The 18,529-nt window shown below is 42.0% G+C and overlaps 1 protein-coding gene across 1 annotated transcript in view; it reads right to left on the bottom strand.

Annotated features, from left to right (window-relative positions):
• Positions 1-2,585: 2,585 nt before the first annotated feature.
• The window catches only part of EDNRA (endothelin receptor type A), a 45,772-nt gene continuing 29,828 nt past the window's right edge, over positions 2,586-18,529 (bottom strand). Inside the window, exons 4-8 of the mRNA XM_069978664.1 lie at positions 14,418-14,616; positions 7,681-7,833; positions 6,223-6,356; positions 5,536-5,644; positions 2,586-3,786 (exon numbers count right to left, since the gene is read on the bottom strand). Of these exons, the coding sequence (XP_069834765.1) occupies positions 3,649-3,786; positions 5,536-5,644; positions 6,223-6,356; positions 7,681-7,833; positions 14,418-14,616 (733 nt within the window). The 3' untranslated portion in view covers positions 2,586-3,648. The remainder of the gene's footprint in view (positions 3,787-5,535; positions 5,645-6,222; positions 6,357-7,680; positions 7,834-14,417; positions 14,617-18,529) is intronic.

The following is an 18,529-nucleotide window of genomic DNA, read 5'->3' as shown; positions in this document are numbered from 1 at the left end:
AACGTAGGGAACTTCAATTGTGAGAGACAGAATCTATAAAAAATTCCAGAAAATCACATTTTATGATTTTTCACATAATTAATTTCTACTTTTAGGGTGCGTTCACACCTACAGGATCTGCAGCAGATTTGATGCTGTGTTCAGTTAATTAAATGAAATTTGCTGCGGATCCGCAGCAGAAAATCGGCTGCGGATCTGGTAAGTGTGAATGTACCCTTAACATGAAATCCGTTTTTTATACAATAGAAAACCAGAACTTATTTGGCCCAGAAACCTTTGTTTGCAGTCACAGAGGTCGGACGTTTCCTGGAGGAGACCAGATCCTGCCGCAGGGATTGTGCCCCCCTCCCCCATACACATCCTCTTAAGATCTTTCAGGTTTCGGGCTGTTGCTGAGCAACATTGAGTTTTAGCTCCCTGCAAAGTTTTTCTATTGGGTTCAGGTCTGGAGATTGGCTAGGGACTCCAGCGACGTCTTCTTCAGCGTCCTGAGCACTGCCTGCAAGTTGACGTTACGGATGGTTGGCAACGTCCCTTGTCACTGGCCGGGGAGCTGGGAGGAGGAGCAGTTGTGCTGCATTTAAGTAATGGTGGACTGGTGGTGTTCTGGCCACATGTGTTCTGCATAGGGATCAGGGGGCCGGGCCAATCACTTCTTGGACCGGGTTTTTGATCGCCTGTAAATCATTACCCTGATATTCAGCATAAGAAAATCAAAAATAGTAAAAAGGAAAAGTACTACTTACCAGCACTGTCCATAAGGATTGCCTACGATAGCCAAAGTCATATAAATAACGTTTTTATCCAATAGCACAAATATTACACGTTTCAGGAGTTTGACTCCCTTCCACAGATAACACAGATAACAGTTGCAATTTTACCTGATGAAAGGAGTCAAATACCTAAAACGCGGGCGAAATCCTGACCATTTTCAGAATCATCCAAACCCTACAGGCGAGGTCTTGCATGGAGCCCCTGGCCCATGTTATTTCTTCCATTTCCCAATAATTGTACCAACAGTTCTTTCTGAAGGGGAATCAAATACTGCGCTGCTTTTCCCCACTGTGTTTGTTCACATGGTGCAGTATTACAGTCCCAGCAGAGTGGATGAACTGGGGTATGAACTGGGACCCTGACCTATAGTTGTAATATATCTGTTATGGCCGATGGCGGCGTCCCATGCTCCGGGCCACTGCTGTGTCCGTTCATCTGTCTCCCCCGGCTGGGCGCCGCCTTCCCTTGAGCCCCTTGGGACGCCTTACCTCTCCCGGCTCCTGCTCCGTCCCCACCCCCTAGGGCGTGCACGTTCATGCCGGCTCTTACACCTCTCCTGATCCATGACTCCTGTGGTTACAGAGCATGAAGACCTCCCTTAAGAGGGCGCCATCCTTCCAAACTCTCCCCCGTCCTCCTTCTCTATACATGTGGCTCCGCACAGCTCTGCCAAGTGATATAATACAGAGACTGGAGACTTTTTTTCGCTGTATAAACTGCACAGAAATTATTTCGGTTAATTAGACGCTAAGAAACTTTATGGCAATAAATCATAAACAAGGGGCAGCTGTTGCCGTCCCTCCCCAGAGCCGGCTCACACAGGATTGTTAGCATTACTATCATCTCGGTAGTCGTGTATGGAAACAATCTCACCGATTTTTTTCTAATAAAGGGAGCGCTATGTGACTACGCGCTCCACCATGGTAAACAGTCAGGATTCAGGATTTAGAGGATGTTTGAAATGTCGCATGCCTGCTCGCCAATAAGCCGAGGGATCGACCTTTTAATGGGGATTTTCACTTTGAAGTTGAGTTTGGAGACAACTGCAACCTGCGATCTACAAAGTCCCGTTAATACGTACGGCTTACATACTATATAACCGCCATTTAGTAAGAAAGAATTCTCCAATAGACCCACAAAACCGCTCCAAGATGGGCGAAATATCTGCTCTTCACTATGGTCGCTGCCAGTGACTGTATAATAGAATACTCCACCCAGGAATCTGTATATAGAATGTAAATTATGCAGATGCTTATAGGTAAAACTAATGGTCCCCATAGACTGTAGACAAAGGTTGGCTGAACCTGAGACGGGTCAGACATGTTGGATTTTAACTTCCTGACCTCATTGTTCTTGAAGAGATTTGGGAGGGGAGAGTGTCTGGCTGTATCTGCAACATTGTAGCTTCTTTGTAATGCTAGGAGGGATAATCACAGTTCTTCAGCAACAGCAACTTGACCTCAGAATAATCCTCCCAGCATTACAAAGAAGCTACAATGTTGCAGATACAGCCTGCCAGAGACTTGTTTACATCAACAGAAGGGAGGGGGGAGAGACAGAGAAAAGCTCACACACAGATTTTTCTGTCTTCAGCAGAAAGCAGCAGATGAGAACTGGGGGAAGGAGACTGAATAGATAATAACAAGTATGGAAGGAATTGTTAGTCTCACCAGGGGCAGCAACATATCAGAAGTTATGACTGAGTGGGATACCCCTTTAATATGTGACATGTCGGCTTCATACAAAATACCATAAATGACTCTTTCTTTCAGTTTTTAGTAGATCCCCTGTACTCCCAGCGTCCCAGCCTGATGTGAAGTAATGGATACAGTATATTCCGACAGAATAATTTCATTCATTAACACACTTTAATGCGTCTTGTCATGCACTTACATTGCCGTTATCTATACGTATATGGAAAGTACAACGAAGTGCTACAAAATGCGTCTCTCCTCCCTAGGACGTTACTCTCCAGAAAGTCCAGCTCATGCTATGATACAATATTTCACAATCCTCTATGCTTGGAGATTAAAAAATATACTTTTTAAAGGTACAACGTTAAATAAAAATGTTATATACAAAGTAATAATAGTTATATTTATATATATAATAACAATAGAAATACTGTCTGTTGATTCGCCCTCTTACACCTCGCGCACAAGGTCACATTGCGGCAAAATTTTGCATTGAGCCGTAATTGGGTAACCATAGAAGTGCATGGGGCCATCTCAGTACGCCTCACGTTCCATACGGAGTTGTGCTGAGTTGTTTCTGTTACATTCCATATAAATGCAGCACAACAACGACTGTGCCCGCGCCATGTTTTATTGTATGACCTATGTACATAGCTTTATACCCCTCAAAAGTTGCTTCTAAGGGGGAGAATAATTCCATACACGTGGCGCAGAACGCTGTATGGTAGCACAGGGAGTCGCATAGAGCTTTGTAGTATGGCGCCATATGGGACTCGGTGTGCCGCCTCGCAGCCTTCACGTTGTAGCCGTACACATTGTAGGGCTTTATTACATTCAATATAATTCTAGATTTTCATGGCGTAGAACAAAACAGCTGCCGCCAATACAACGTCTTCAGGATTCCATCATACAGCCATGATAGACCAGATATTTCTCTGGTCCGTACATAGGATGATAATGGCCGCACCTGCAAACACCAAGAAAAAAACAGAAAGACTGTATTACAGCCAATAAAATCCATGTGCTTATGGTTCAGCCAGGGCTCCAGGTAGTTTTTGAAATTGAACAGCAGATTCCTCAATGTCTGTCCAGATAATAATTCTCTATGTAAGAGCCGAGATTGAAGGAAGCCATTCATGTTGATGGTGTTTTCCGATGTGGTTGGAGCTGGAGGACGAGGTTAGTTGAGGCTATCCTTGTGGATGCTCCGCTCAGCGATGCAGTAATTCTGGTCGTGGTTTTTCCACTGAATACTGGTGACGTTCATTGGAGACGTACTCGTGACCGTTTTTGATTGGCAGCAGCAGCACAGACACGACTGGAATGAAGAACAGACCTTCACGTTAGTGAATACGATGGAGACTGAGTGACTAACCGTTATAACGTAAGCAGAGGAAGACTCCGGACTGAGGGGACTGAGGGAAGACAGAATGTTAATGTGCCATGGGAAACCAGCTCTAGAGTCACAATGGATTGTAAAGGCCTTTTATACAGGACAATCATCAGGCAAATGAGCGTCCCGAAGAACAGTCATTCCCAGTAATTGGCCCCTGGAGAAGAGCCAGAGATCAGCTGTTTGTGGCATCGTTCACAGCCGCACATTCCCTGCATAGACAGGTCATTTGAGGTTGATAATGATGAATCTGTCACTAGTAGAGATGAGCGAACCTGGAGCAGCTGGAGTCCATCCGAACCCGAACGATCGGCATGTGATTAGCGGTGGCTGCTGAAGTTGGATAAAGCCCTAAGGCTATGTGGAAATCATGGATATAGTCATTGGCTGTATCCATGTTTTCCAGACAACCTTAGAGCTTTATCCAACTTCCGCAGCCCCCGTTAATCAAATGCCGATCGTTCAGGTTCGGATGGACTCCAGCTGCTCCAGGTTCACTCATCTCTAATAATGATGAATCTGTCGCTAGTAGAGATGAGCGAACCTCGAGCATGCTGGAGTCCATCCGAACCCGAGCATTGGGCATAGCGGGGGCTGCTGAAGTTGGATAAAGCCCTTAAGCTGTCTGGAAAACATTAATATATGGATATGTTTTCCACATAGCCTTAGGGCTTTATCCAAGTTCAGCAGCCCCCGCTATGCCGAATGCTCGGGTTCGGATGGACTCCGGGATGCTCGAGGTTCGCTCATTTCTAGTTACTAGGTTTATTCCACCTTAAATGAGGGCAGCATAAACTAGTGACAGAAATGCTGCACAGGTTGGTGTATTACTTACATCATTCTGCTCAGCCGTTCTCCTAGTATGTGGGAGAATAGGATTCTTGCCACACCCCTCCCCGCCCTCCAACTGCTGATTGACAGGTGACTGCCTATACACAGCATGGATAGATAACTGCCAATCAGCAGCTGGTGGGTGGAGTTTTCTGCTTCTCATGAATATCCAGGACTACTGGGCTCATGCACATAATGGAGAGGACTACTTATTGTCCATGTTATTCAGGAGGAGATCTCTGGATCAGCTGCACAGAACAATGTAAGTGATCCATCATCCTGCTCAGCTTCTCTGTAACTAGTTTATGGGCGCCATAAACCTGCTGACAGAGTCTCTTTAAATGGCTGCATGATTGATTGAGTCTTGTGAAGGTTTAGAAACGAGCGCTGTTCACTGTCTGACCCACTTTCACCCCATCTAGAAGGGGCCATAACACTACAGCTGCACAAATAATTGACTTGTCTATTATTTGTGGCCGCTAATGCAGTAACAATGGCCGTTGTTCCTGCTCTGTTCCCATAACGTATGTCCGTTCTGAGGGCCGTACATTGCATAGACTTCAATGGTTAGTTGAACGGCAGGCATCACCCAAATGTGCCCGCAATCCAAGTAAAATAAAATGATGTTCCTGCGGCCGATATGGTAATATTTGCTGCAGGAACATGTCCAATAGTGGTCGTTGGCGTACGTTGTGTAAGCATAGCCCATTAGTGTCTAGATAAAGTGCTATATTAATACACCAGTAATAAATGCAGCAATGTAGTGGAGAATCTTTTCCTTTACACAAAGTGCAACATTTACATAACGATAAATCGGTTTCTCTCCGGACCAGATGTTCTTACCTGGAAACAGTTCTTAAACTTCTTGCTGACAAAGTAGAGGGCGATCGGGTTTATACAGGAGTTGAGGGCGGCCAGGTTAATACTGATGAAATCCATCACCAACAAGAAACTGGAAATGAAAAGGACACAAATGTTTGTATGACTTGTATATTATATATATGTGATCTGGATGAAGTGAGACGGACGGATGGAAACCAGGACAACACTACACATAAAAAGCAGCTTCATCATCCTCCACAACGGCCCAGCTCTGACTAACATTTCCAGGTGGAAACAAATGACAAACGTTCAGAGATTCAATGAATTCAGTGAAAGTTCAAGTAAAACTTTACATAATATATTATGCTGGGGTATAAACACAAATGATTGCAATATAATGTCATCGTAAGAATTTAAGAGCTTCTGCTCTGGACAGTTCCTGACGTGGACAGAGGTGGCAGCAGAGAGCACTGTGTCAGACTGGAGAGAATACACCACTTCCTGCAGGACATACAGCAGCTGATAAGTACTGGAACACTTTTAATAGAAGTACATTTCAAATCTATATAACTAGAAACCAGTTGATTTGAAAGAAAAACATTTTTGGTGAACATCCCCTTAAATTCAGGCACAGGTGTACAATACACAACACTATTGTTCCAGGTCCACGTTATCCAGAAGTGGTGGAGGAGTCACTCATCACGTTACCTGAGCAGCTCGCACCGTCCAGAATCCCGCTCATTGTAGACCGTTTTCTTAATGATCCTGCTCAGATGCAAGGGGAACCAGCACAGGGCGAAGATCACAACCAAGCAGAAAACCGTCTTTGCCACCTCCCGGCGCTGTGTGAAGACAATGGGACATAATATTTAGGTTGTAAAATGGTTGTATACAGATAGAGACATTGTATCATGTTCTTAACCTTTTCCTATAAGTAGGAGTGACAGCCCGCACAGCCAATCAGTGGCCGGCATTGTCCCTTCACAGTCACTAACTGGCTGAGCGGGCTGGAGGCGGCACAGAAAAGGACACTGGGGGAACATGGACAGGTGAGTGCAGCATCTGTTTTGTTCACATATTTGCACACTTCATTGTGAATCCTGCTTTGCTCATCACTAGTAATTACAATACGATGCCCTTAAACAGACTTTTAGAACAGTATTTTACTGTACATTAAAGGGATTGTTCACCAATAATGTTTTTATTTCAAATCAACTGGCCAAAAAGTGCCAGAGATTTAAAATTTACTTCTATTTTAAAATCTCCAGTCTTCCAGTACTTATCAGCTGCTGTATGTCCTGCAGGAAGTGGTGTATTCTCTTCATTTTGGAAGAGTGAAGATTTTTAATTGAAGTAAATTACAAATCTCTGGCACTTGCTGGCATCAGTTTGAAAGATTTGAAAGAATTTTTTTGTCTAGTGAACAACCCCTTTAAGGTGGAAGAATACAATTTATTATAAGTTTAAGAGGTTGGAGGTAATGGAGCAACAGGTGACTGCAGGATTCGGCCATGTTCACATCTCGTTTTCAGCCTCACACCGGGCTACACGTTGGGAACCAGTGAAAAAAGGACGCTGACATGCAGCCCGGCGTGCGGCCGACCGCCACATTGACTTGAATGAGCAGGACGGAGTAATTTTGTGACTATGTTCTCCCTATTTGCCAGACATACACGGCTTTTGTGCAGGACCAGTGGTCTTCCACGCTTTTGGGTCCTGCACAAACAAAGTATATGTCCGACAAATGGGCAGAACATATTCACAAAATGACTCCGTCCTGCTCATTCAAGTCAATGTGGCCGTCATGCGTCCGTTGGCTGCGCGTCAGCATCCTTCTTTATACTGATTCCTGTCGTGTAGCCCGGTGTGAGGCTGAAAACGAGATGTGAACATGGCCTTACGGTACATCCAGGTTTTTGGTTGTCTGTAGCTAAAGAGACATGTATGATTTCTTATCATGTTATATCACACAATGGTAGAATAGTATTAATCACTATTTAACGTTTAAAGATTCTGTATGTACTGGAGCAATAAGACAATGGTTACAAAGGTGAAGGTAGTCTTCTAAGTAGGATACAAGTAGTAGTTAGGCCAGTGGTGTCCTCAGGTGAGCCGGACATTCTGTACATATACTAGGACTGTGAGAATAAGGTGATATCACATTACCTGCTTAAGGTGCTCGCTCAGGGCTATCCGCAGACTGCCTTTCCTCTGGTGCAGCATCTTACAGGTCATTAATGTGTAGAATATTCCGGTACATGCCAGGGGGACAATGAAGTAAAAGCCCAGAAGCCACCAATGCTTTGCATTCTTGTAAAACTAAAACAAAAAAAATTATCATTATCATCATCATTATTATTATTATTATTATTATTATTATTATTATTATTATTATTATCATCATCATTATTATTATTGTTATTATTATTATTATTATTGTTATTATTATTATATTATTATTGTTGTTATTATTATGCAATTCTTTTCATTATCCTCTTGACAAACACAAACACTTCCACTCGTTTCCTATACAATGTACAATCTGCAGGATATTTTCTATATTAAACAGTATATTGACTTCCCTTTCCATAAAGTGAAATAAATGACACACATGTATACCACCGAAATCGTTTTTGGCATCAATCTGGCTCATTATAGACTATGGACCAGTTAGGCCCAGAGAATGCTACTAATGTATACAGAGCAGAACACTGTGATTATATGCTGCTAATGGGCTTAAAGGGAACCAATCTCACTAAAATTGCCCATAAAGCTAAGGAAACGTGGTGGTACATCAGCCAGCACGCTTCCCCCTGTAGCCCCCGTCCCCTGTACATACAGACCGCAAAGTTAGTTTAATAACCTCCCGCGCTCTATGTAAATTACCAGCCAAGTAGTCACGGACCTGGGCAGGTTCTGGTGCTGTAATCATGCCCCTCTGGGTGTGTTGGAAAGCGCCGCATGCTGGCGTCACTCGGGGGGCATTGCACGTTGGCCCATCGACGTCTTTACTATGCTGCGCATGCGCAGTACAGTGGGTGAAGCCGCTGCTGTACTACGCCGCGCAGGCCAATTGTCGCCAATTGTAGTGTGATGGGTTCCCTTTAATATGAAAAATGTTCCCCACTGTGCGCTAGTACTGGCCGACCCTTTAGCCTTACGTGGCTTGTGAGTTAGATGCATCAATAAGGCCAGGAATAAAGCTGTGTATGGAATGAGGACTTGAAGGGGTACTCCAGCAATCAATAAGTCTTCTCATAGTTATCAGCTGCTGTATGTCCTGCAGGAAGTGGTGTATTCTCTCCAGTGTGACACAGTGCTCTCTGCTGCCACCTCTGTCCATGTCAGGAACTGTCCAGAGCAGGAGAGGTTTTCTATGGGGATTTGCTGCTGCTCTGGACAGTTCCTGACATGGACAGAGGTGGCAGCAGAGAGCACTGTGTCAGACTGGAGAGACCACCCCATTTCCTGCAGGACATACAGCAGCTGATAAGTACTGGAAGACTGGAGATTTTTAAATAGAAGTAAATTACAAATCTAAATAACTTTCCGAAACCAGTTGATTTGATTTAAGTTTGGGTTGTCAAAGAAATCACAAGCGTTAACAAAACTGAAAACATTCAATGGTAAAAAAATATTTTACTAATACCAACCACATCTGCTGGAAGTTTAAACTTTTTCAGTTCAAGATGCTAAAGTTTAATAAGGCCGGAAACACACACAGATATTTAAAAAAACGTCCACTGCAGTCTTTGTGCCAACCCCCCCTCCTTCAAAAGATAGGGAAGCATGCCTGCCGAACAGACCAGGGCATGCAGCTGGGATTCTGTTCAGGTCGCTGCCGTTGTCCGCTACCTTCACCATCCGTTGCAGAGCAGCTGCATGCAGGACGTGAAGATCGTCACCTGCCGCCAACCCAGAGGTTCACCTCTGCGGCTGTCACTTAATAATGTGCAAGCAAGGCATGAAGAAGCCCATCGCCTGCCGCCATCCCTTTGTCTCCTACTGTCAGATCTAGAGCTGCACACAGTCTGCCGTTATTCTGTCGCCTGCCGCCATACCGTACGCTGTCCCTGCTGTGCTGTACAAGTGTGCTTAGATGAGCTCCCCCTGGTGGCCAAAAGCCGTCACACAGTCCCTGCTGTACAAGTGGTTCAGGAACTGCTGTGAGAGATTGTTACAGTCTGTAGACTGAGGAGTAAATTCTACACTAAGGGGCTGTTCACACTACGCGCCATGGACTCCGCTTGAAATTCTGCCCAAATTCCGTAGTGTGAACGGCCCCGAAGGCGGCAAGTGCTTCCTATACCGTCTTCTATCTTTGTTAATTTCACTGATCACAACAAACATTACTAGATATATACGGAAAGTAAAGAAAAAGTCACCCTAATATGGGAGGAAACGAAGCAACGTAATGCGTCTTACTCGCCCCAGAGCTATAAGGGGACGTTCCTGCGGACGGCCTGTGACTGATTACATGTGGGTACCGAACAGGGCGTCCCTCTCATCTTACATCAGGACTCGGCTGAGAGGAATAAAAGTGCTTTTGTTTTCCCCGCAGGTCCAGATGGGAACAATTTCCAGCAGGAAGAGCAGTTACAGCGGCTTCCTTGTGTAGCGCCATCCTCCTGGAGGCCGCGCACGCTGATCTCTAAGACAGATAGGTGTTTAACAAAAGTTCCTGTTAAAGGAGAATTCCACTAACAATATGGCCCTTCAGGCATCTGAGGCAGCCGGCAGCCATGGATAATAGCAGGACGGACGCTGATATTATATCATTCTAATCCCAACACAATCACCCAGCACTGGGTCTGAGCATATCCGTCACATTATACAGTATATATGGCAACAATTGGTGAGATTGCTTTTCCTGCTTGGATTGAATCCAATTTGCACTAATGGACTGTCAGTCCCCTACGAAGATGGACTTGTCTCTACACCAATCACCAGACTAATAGATGTATGATTGACAACCATGTAATCCAATCGATTTGCACTTTACACGTATTTAATGATGTCATGAAGTTCACTGTTTGCACTTGAAAATGGCGGGTAACCCGCCGAAACGTCATGTCCTGCTGTGTTGTACTATGTAATTCACTTTTCGAATAAATTTGTTTTTTAATGATAAATAAGTTTTTTCACCGTACTGGAGTGCCGTGGATTATCATCTATATCTATCTATCTCCTATCTATCTATCTATCTATCTATCTATCTATCTATCTCCTATCTATCTATCTATCTATCTATCTATCTATCTATCATCTATCTCCTATCTATCTATCTCCTATCTATCTCCTATCTATCTATCTATCTCCTATCTATCTATCTATCTATCTATCTATCTCTCTCTCTCTCTCTCTCATCTATCTCCTATCTATCTATCTATCTATCTATCTATCTATCTCCTATCTATCTATCTATCTATCTATCTATCTATCTATCTATCTATTTCCTATCTATCTATCTATCTATCTATCTATCTATCTATCTATCTATCTATCTCCTATCTATCTCCTATCTATCTATCTATCTATCTGTCTCCTATCTATCTATCTATCTATCTATCTATCTATCTATCTATCTATCTCCTATCTATCTCCTATCTATCTATCTATCTCCAATCTATCTATGTCCTATCTATCTATCTATCTCCTATCTATCTATCTATCTATCTATCTATCTATCTATCTATCTATATCTCCTATCTATCTATCTCCTATCTATCTATCTCCTATCTATCTATCTATCTCCTATCTATCTATCTATCTATCTATCTATCTATCTATCTATCTATCTATATCTCCTATCTATCTATCTCCTATCTATCTATCTCCTATCTATCTATCTATCTATCTATCTCCAATCTATCTATGTCCTATCTATCTATCTCCTATCTATCTATCTCCTATCTATTTATCTATCTATCTATCTATCTATCTATCTATCTATCTATCTCCAATCTATCTATGTCCTATCTATCTATCTCCTATCTATCTATCTCCTTCTATCTATCTATCTATCTCCTATCTATCTATCTATCTATCTATCTATCTATCTATCTATCTATCTATCTATCTCCTATCTATCTATCTATCTATCTATCTATCTCCTATCTATCTCCTATCTATCTATCTATCTATCTCCTATCTATCTATCTATCTATCTATCTATCATCTATCTCCTATCTATCTATCTCCTATCTATCTCCTATCTATCTATCTATCTATCTATCTATCTATCTATCTATCATCTATCTATCTATCTATCTATCTATCTATCTATCTATCTATCTCCTATCTATCTATCTATCTATGTCCTATCTATCTATCTATCTATCTATCTATCTATCTATCTCCTATCTATCTATCTATCTATCTATCTATCTATCTCCTATCTATCTATCTATCTATCTATCTCCTATCTATCTATCTATCTATCTATCTATCTCCTATCTATCTATCTATCTCCTATCTATCTTCTATCCTTCTATCTATCTCCTATCTATCTCCTATCTATCTATCTCCTATCTATCTATCTCCTATCTATCTATCTACCTCCTATCTATCTATCTATTATCTATCTATCTATCTATCTCCTATCTATCTATCTATCTATCTATCTATCTATCTCCTATCTATCTATCTATCTCCTATCTATCTATCTATCTATCTATCTATCTATCTATCTATCTCCTATCTATCTATCTATCTATCTATCTATCTCCTATCTATCTATCTATCTATCTATCTATCTATCTATCTATCTCCTATCTATCTATCTCCTATCTATCTATCTATCTATCTATCTATCTATCTATCTATCTCCTATCTATCTATCTATCTATCTATCTATCTATCTATCTATCTCCTATCTATCTATCTATCTATCTATCTATCTATCTATCATGTTGCTATACGCTGTATGCTGTTACTCCCCTGCATATAATATATAATGAATTATTAGTCATCTCTTACAATGGGTGTTACACTGCAGTAAATATAACAATGAGATTTGTTATTAGGTTTTCAAAGTAACTTTGTTGCGTTCCCTATTTGTCTTTCTAGACTATTAAAGATTTCAGAGTTGTATAAATGTTCTTTCATGTCGGTAATACATCATTACAGTCACCACTACTGTCACTCCCGTTGTCTCAGATGATTTTCTACTTCTTTTGAAAGTGGAACTTGAAAGCCCATTGTGTTAGTGATATTGTTAGTTCCATCAGATCCCTGGATATTGTCAGGGAAACATCTCACACTACACGGTACATGAATCTGTAATATACAGTGGTATAAAAAGTCCTGTTCTCTGGGAATCTCTCTTCTTCCCTGTTCCCACAGATGACGCCATATTAGTTATTTGTCACATTGAGGTGATTGACACAAACTGACAGCAATCGTTCCTTATAGATCAAATTAAGCAAGAGGAGTTTAGGCTATAGAAGACGACGCCGCGTAATATTCATAGGGAAGTCAGTATTCTTGACATTATTAGAGCATACATGTTAGTTTACTCTCTATAGGTTATAAAAATTTAGTTTTTCAGGATCTCTGGAGAGCTAAGTCATTGGACTTTAGAGACAACATACATCCAAAAGATCCCCAATGAATGGATTGTCTATACAAATCAACAAAAGGGGAACTACAGTAAAAAAAAACATTCTTTCAGATCAACTGGTGTCAGAAAGTTATATAGATTTGTAATTTACTTATATTAAAGAATATCCAGTCTTCCAGTACTTATCAGCTGCTGTATGTCCTGCAGGAAGTGGTGTAATTTCTCCAGTCTGACACAGTGCTCTCTGCTGCCACCTCTGTCCATGTCAGGAACTGTCCAGAGCAGGAGAGGTTTTCTATGGGGATTTGCTGCTCTGGACAGTTCCTGACATGGACAGAGGTGGCAGCAGAGAACTTGCTATAAGTCTTTGCTGTGATTCTTACCCCTCTGATGTGTTTTTATTCCCAAGTCATCCATTCAAGTAGATAAGCGGTGGCACGCAGCATTGCATGCCACATTACAGAGATATGCATCACTTCTATGGAGGAATGCACAGTGTCACATGTAATATGGATCCATAGTTACTACTTACTTACTATGCCATTGTGCAGGTTCTGTGGCATTGTTCAGGTTCTATGACATTGTGCAGGTTCTGTTGCATTGTGCAGGTTCTGTTGCATTGTGCAGGTTCTGTGACATTGTGCAGATTCTGTGGCATTGTGTAGGTTCTGTGGCATTGTGCAGGTTCTGTGGCATTGTGCAGATTCTGTTGCATTGTGCAGGTTCTGTGACATTGTGCAGGTTCTGTGGCATTGTGTAGGTTCTGTGGCATTGTGCAGATTCTGTGGCATTGTGCAGATTCTGTGGCATTGTGCAGGTTCTATGACATTGTGCAGGTTCTATGACATTGTGCAGGTTCTATGACATTGTGCAGGTTCTGTGGCATTGTGCAGGTTCTGTGGCATTGTGCAGATTCTGTGGCATTGTGCAGGTTCTATGACATTGTGCAGGTTCTATGACATTGTGCAGGTTCTGTGGCATTGTGCAGATTGTATGACATTGTGCAGGTTCTGTGGCATTGTGCAGGTTCTATGACATTGTGCAGGTTCTATGACATTGTGCAGGTTCTGTGGCATTGTGCAGGTTCTATGACATTGTACAGGTTCTAGGACATTGTGAAAGTTCTATGGCATTGTGCAGGTTCTATGGCATTGTGCAGGTTCTATGGCATTGTGCAGGTTCTATGGCATTGTGCAGGTTCTGTGGCATTGTGCAGGTTCTATGGCATTGCCCTCAATGGTGACAGATACTATATGCAACTATCGCACATCAGAAATTTTGTAAAACAGGAACATTAAAAATACATATTAAGAAGAAAATAAAATAACGGACGCGCACGTACCTCCATGAATGGTGATGTAGCCGCAAACATACAAGTACGAAACTGTTCTCCTCGATATTCAAATGGTATCATGACAAATCCAATCGCTTCAGGGATGGCAAGAACAAACGAAATAACCCAGATGGAGATGATTTCAATGGCTGTGATGAGAGGGATTCCATTGCCTTGGACCCGGCTCCAGGTGGCCACTGCCCTGTACCTGCACAGAGAAAGAGGTAGAGAAATTGATTATATATATATATTTTGCATCCATTACCCATAGATACATGAGTTACTGTAATACCTGATATACACCTATGCAAGGCAATTCCCACCCCAGCATAAAAAGCCATATGGGCTGGAATAAATCTCTCTAGTGACGGCCATAAAAACACATTGGGGGGGGGGGGTGTCACTGAGGGGGTAAAAAAGACCATAAACTATTTACTGTTCCCGGTTCTCCCACATTATCACCGCACTGGGCAGCCATAAACAAAGCATTCATCTAATAAACTGCTAGAGAAACCTGAGCCTAGGACTGAGAACACAAAACCAGGGCTCTTCAATACATTATAACTTGTAATTTATAAATGCTTATCCCGGGGTCAGGCTTCCAGTGGATGACGCTAATAAAGGATTGATAGATAACGGAATTACTGAGTTCAGCACAGCGGCACCAATCTGCACCAAAGAGTTTATATGTGCAAGGTTGGCCCCGCCTCTAAGTGCTGAGTGATGGCTCTAGCGTCCAATCAATAGAAGGCTGGAGTCATTACTGACAGGAGGAGCTTGAACCAGCTCTGGGCTCTTGACATGAAGGAGCTGCCATTGTGCACTTGCCATAGAAAAGGCCATGAAATGAAAAAGTGCTTCTTCTTGTGATCCATGCTGCTTGACTGGAACCCAACACTTCTCTCACCATCCTATCTATAATGCCCTTAAAGTGTGATGAAATCACTATAAGGCTATGTTCACACTTGGAGAAGCAATCTGTACTTCAGGCTATGCTGGGATGATCCCGCCTCTGCAATCCTTTACTATGGGCTCCAGCAGCCCATAGTAATAGAGCACTGATCTCAATGATCAATGCAGTACATACCACTTCAGTAAAAAAAAAAAATCAATAAAAAAAAATCCTATCCCATAATAAAAGTTTAAATCACTCCCTCTCTTTCCATTTTAAAAATAAAAATAAAAAAAATAGAAAAATAGTAATAAAAAGTGATCAGAAAGTCAGAATACCATACACGCAAGCAAGATACCGATAGAAAGTAAGAAATGCCACCTCACACCGCCCCATAGACCAAAGGATAAAGGTGTTATAAGAAGGGGGATAGAGACATTTTAAGCACATTTAGTTTTTTTTTTAAAACAGTCAAATAAAATAAAAGTTATATAAGTTACATATCATTGACATCGTACCCACTTGAGGAACATAGATAACATGTCAGTTTAGGGTGAACAGTGTAAACATGAAGCCCCTCCCCCAAAAGAAAACAAATTCCTTTTTTTTTTTTTTTTTTTTAACTTCAATTTCACAGCGCAAATAATTTCTTTTCCGGTTGCAGCCTATTGTATGGAAAAGTTACGTCTGTCAGTGCAAAGTACAATTGATGTCGCAAAAAATAACGACTCATCTGAGTCTGTAGGTGAAAAAATGTGCTAAACAAAATGAGGAAAGAACAAGAATGAGCCAGATCCTGAAGGGGTTAAAGTAGGTCTGAATGGCTGCAGGACCTTACATTTATGTTCTGTTACTTTTTAGGCCGGGTTTTGTAGCTGTGTACCTGCTGCTTTGCGTTACTGCAGATTACGGAGGATTACGCCATTGGCTTTGATGGTAATTTACGGTTTGGTTCTTCTGAGAAGTGAGGTCACTGGTAGCCGGGTAGGATCTTCCGTCTCATCCACATCTGGCGGTTTCTACTAACAATCCCACATTTTGTCCCTGCAGATGTTGTCTGTGTTGCAGTGTTAGAGGAGAAGATCACAGGCGTGTTGTTGGATTCGTGTTTCTCGCCGCCTGGTTCTAATTACAGTCTCAGAACTGCGGTCACCGGATTCATCAAGCCTCAAATTAGCGGAATGCTTAACAAATGGATCAGACCGGAGCAGTTATATTTTCCATCCATTATTATACTGTGGGCATTGTAGAATAGGGAAGTCGATGCCCAGTGTGCGCCTGACATATACACAGTCCGCATGAGGAGGGTTATTATATCATATAGATTATTATAGCTGTACGTTGCATGAGACGGCAGAGTTGGGAAACAATTGCTCTATTTCTGTGCAACCATTCAGCATTGAGTTTTATTCATGAAACAGTATTCAACCGGCGAAGATTTTTTAATGCAATTTTTTAAATCTGCCTGTCTTCACCCAAAAATTTGCACAATCCAGGAACTGCGCCCAGTTTATCATTTAAGCAATTTAAATAAATCGCACAAACAGGTGCAGGTCCACGTCTGGTCAGAAGCTGGTGATTTTTTTTTTTTTTGCACAATAGATGCGATCATTCTGTTAATATTCTGTGACTATTTTGACCCACATCGATAGACCTCTCACTAGCAGCCAACACCCTGCTCTGCACTGATGAGGGGCATAAACCCCGAAATAGCTGTCTGCAGATGGGAAATCTTTCCTTTTGGAGAGATTGTTTGGCTTGGCATAAAATCCCCGGTCAATGTTCTAAGGCTCCTTGACTGAGCGAGACTTGACTTGCAGGGACATCTCTTTGCTCAAGAGGTGTGAGAGCTATTTTGCATATTTTTATATAATTATTTTAATATATTATTATAAATAATTCATGATGATTTGTTAAAGGAGTCCTATACTGCTGGTAAAAAACAGACAAATACTACAACTAGGAGAAAAACCGCTCAGTTTAGACTCAATAGTAAATGTCCCAATGTTCAGCTTTCCGTATTGTGATTTGAAGGGAATTATTTTAAAGTCCGTTAAATGAAAGTTTCCTATTGTTATTACTCAGTAGAGAATCCGTCATATATGCATTTGGCGCATGTGCAGGGAGCAGCCTGTAACAAGCGGCCTAACTCTGCGTATATGAATATGCATAGTGGGCGAGCCTGGCGGGACGAGTGGGTGCTCGGACACATGGAAAACGCCCCAAATGCTCCAAACCTGCTAATTAGCATATTGGGAATTAGTAGAAAATGCAACTATACTGGACCCCACAGGAATAACAAGTACAGCCTGGGAATCCTGAGGTAAAGAGCGGCTGGCTCATATTAGCAGGTTCCCAAACCTGCTGATAGTGCCGCTTTAATGGACACAGAAATCCTGCTTCTTCTGAAGTGAGGGGGGGGGGAGGTAGGAGAACAGCTTTTTTGAGGACAGAAGAAAACTCTTTTGCTTAATAAAACCTATTACAGAGTTTCCTAACATCGCTTATACTATTGATACTTATTGATTTCGGAAAAGTGACATTTACTCGGCAGTTACACTTTAAATAAAACTTCAATAAAACCTGTTGACAGTAAGTAGGAGCAGACCCCCCTATTCCTGCCATGGACCTCGTCCCAGAGGCTGTTGCTGCTTCTTTTATGATAGTTCCGGTCTCTCTGTACAGATGCTGTTGTCTTTGTGCCATGAGCCGGTATGATAAGGCGCTCACCATGTAGAATATAAGAGATACTGGCAGTGAGTATCGCTTATAGAGGTGCGGAGATTGTACAGATAATTCAGGGATACTCCAGTTTTTTCCATGTACAATATTCATTGATTGACTAATTTCATTTCCTTAAATCCCTCAGACAAGAACATGTACCCGCTTGGCACCAGCCATTTCTGCTCATTGCCATCATGGACGTCTCGCTGCCAGATCATCTCATGTTTATTCACTCTTGGAAAGTCTTGTTAGAAGTTGCTGTCTGAGTGCAAACAGATGGTCGGAAATGTTCTGCTAAAAACTTGTTCTATCGAAACCTCTGTAAGAAGCCATCATGAATCGTCTTCAGAAGAAGTAATAAAGAATAACACATTATGGTAGAGTAACGCACCATGCTGCTATCATCCCATCGCATCTGGAGGAAAGAGACATCTGTCAGGGATTTGTGGAGAATTACCCCCATGCCATGAGACGATAGAAAGGAGCTGGGACATCCTCGTCTATG

Source organism: Dendropsophus ebraccatus, chromosome 7, assembly GCF_027789765.1.
Source record: "Dendropsophus ebraccatus isolate aDenEbr1 chromosome 7, aDenEbr1.pat, whole genome shotgun sequence".
In the NCBI taxonomy this organism is placed as follows: Eukaryota; Metazoa; Chordata; class Amphibia; order Anura; family Hylidae; genus Dendropsophus; species Dendropsophus ebraccatus.
Note: the sequence above shows the minus strand (reverse complement) of the source record. Positions and strands in the feature narration are given on the sequence as shown.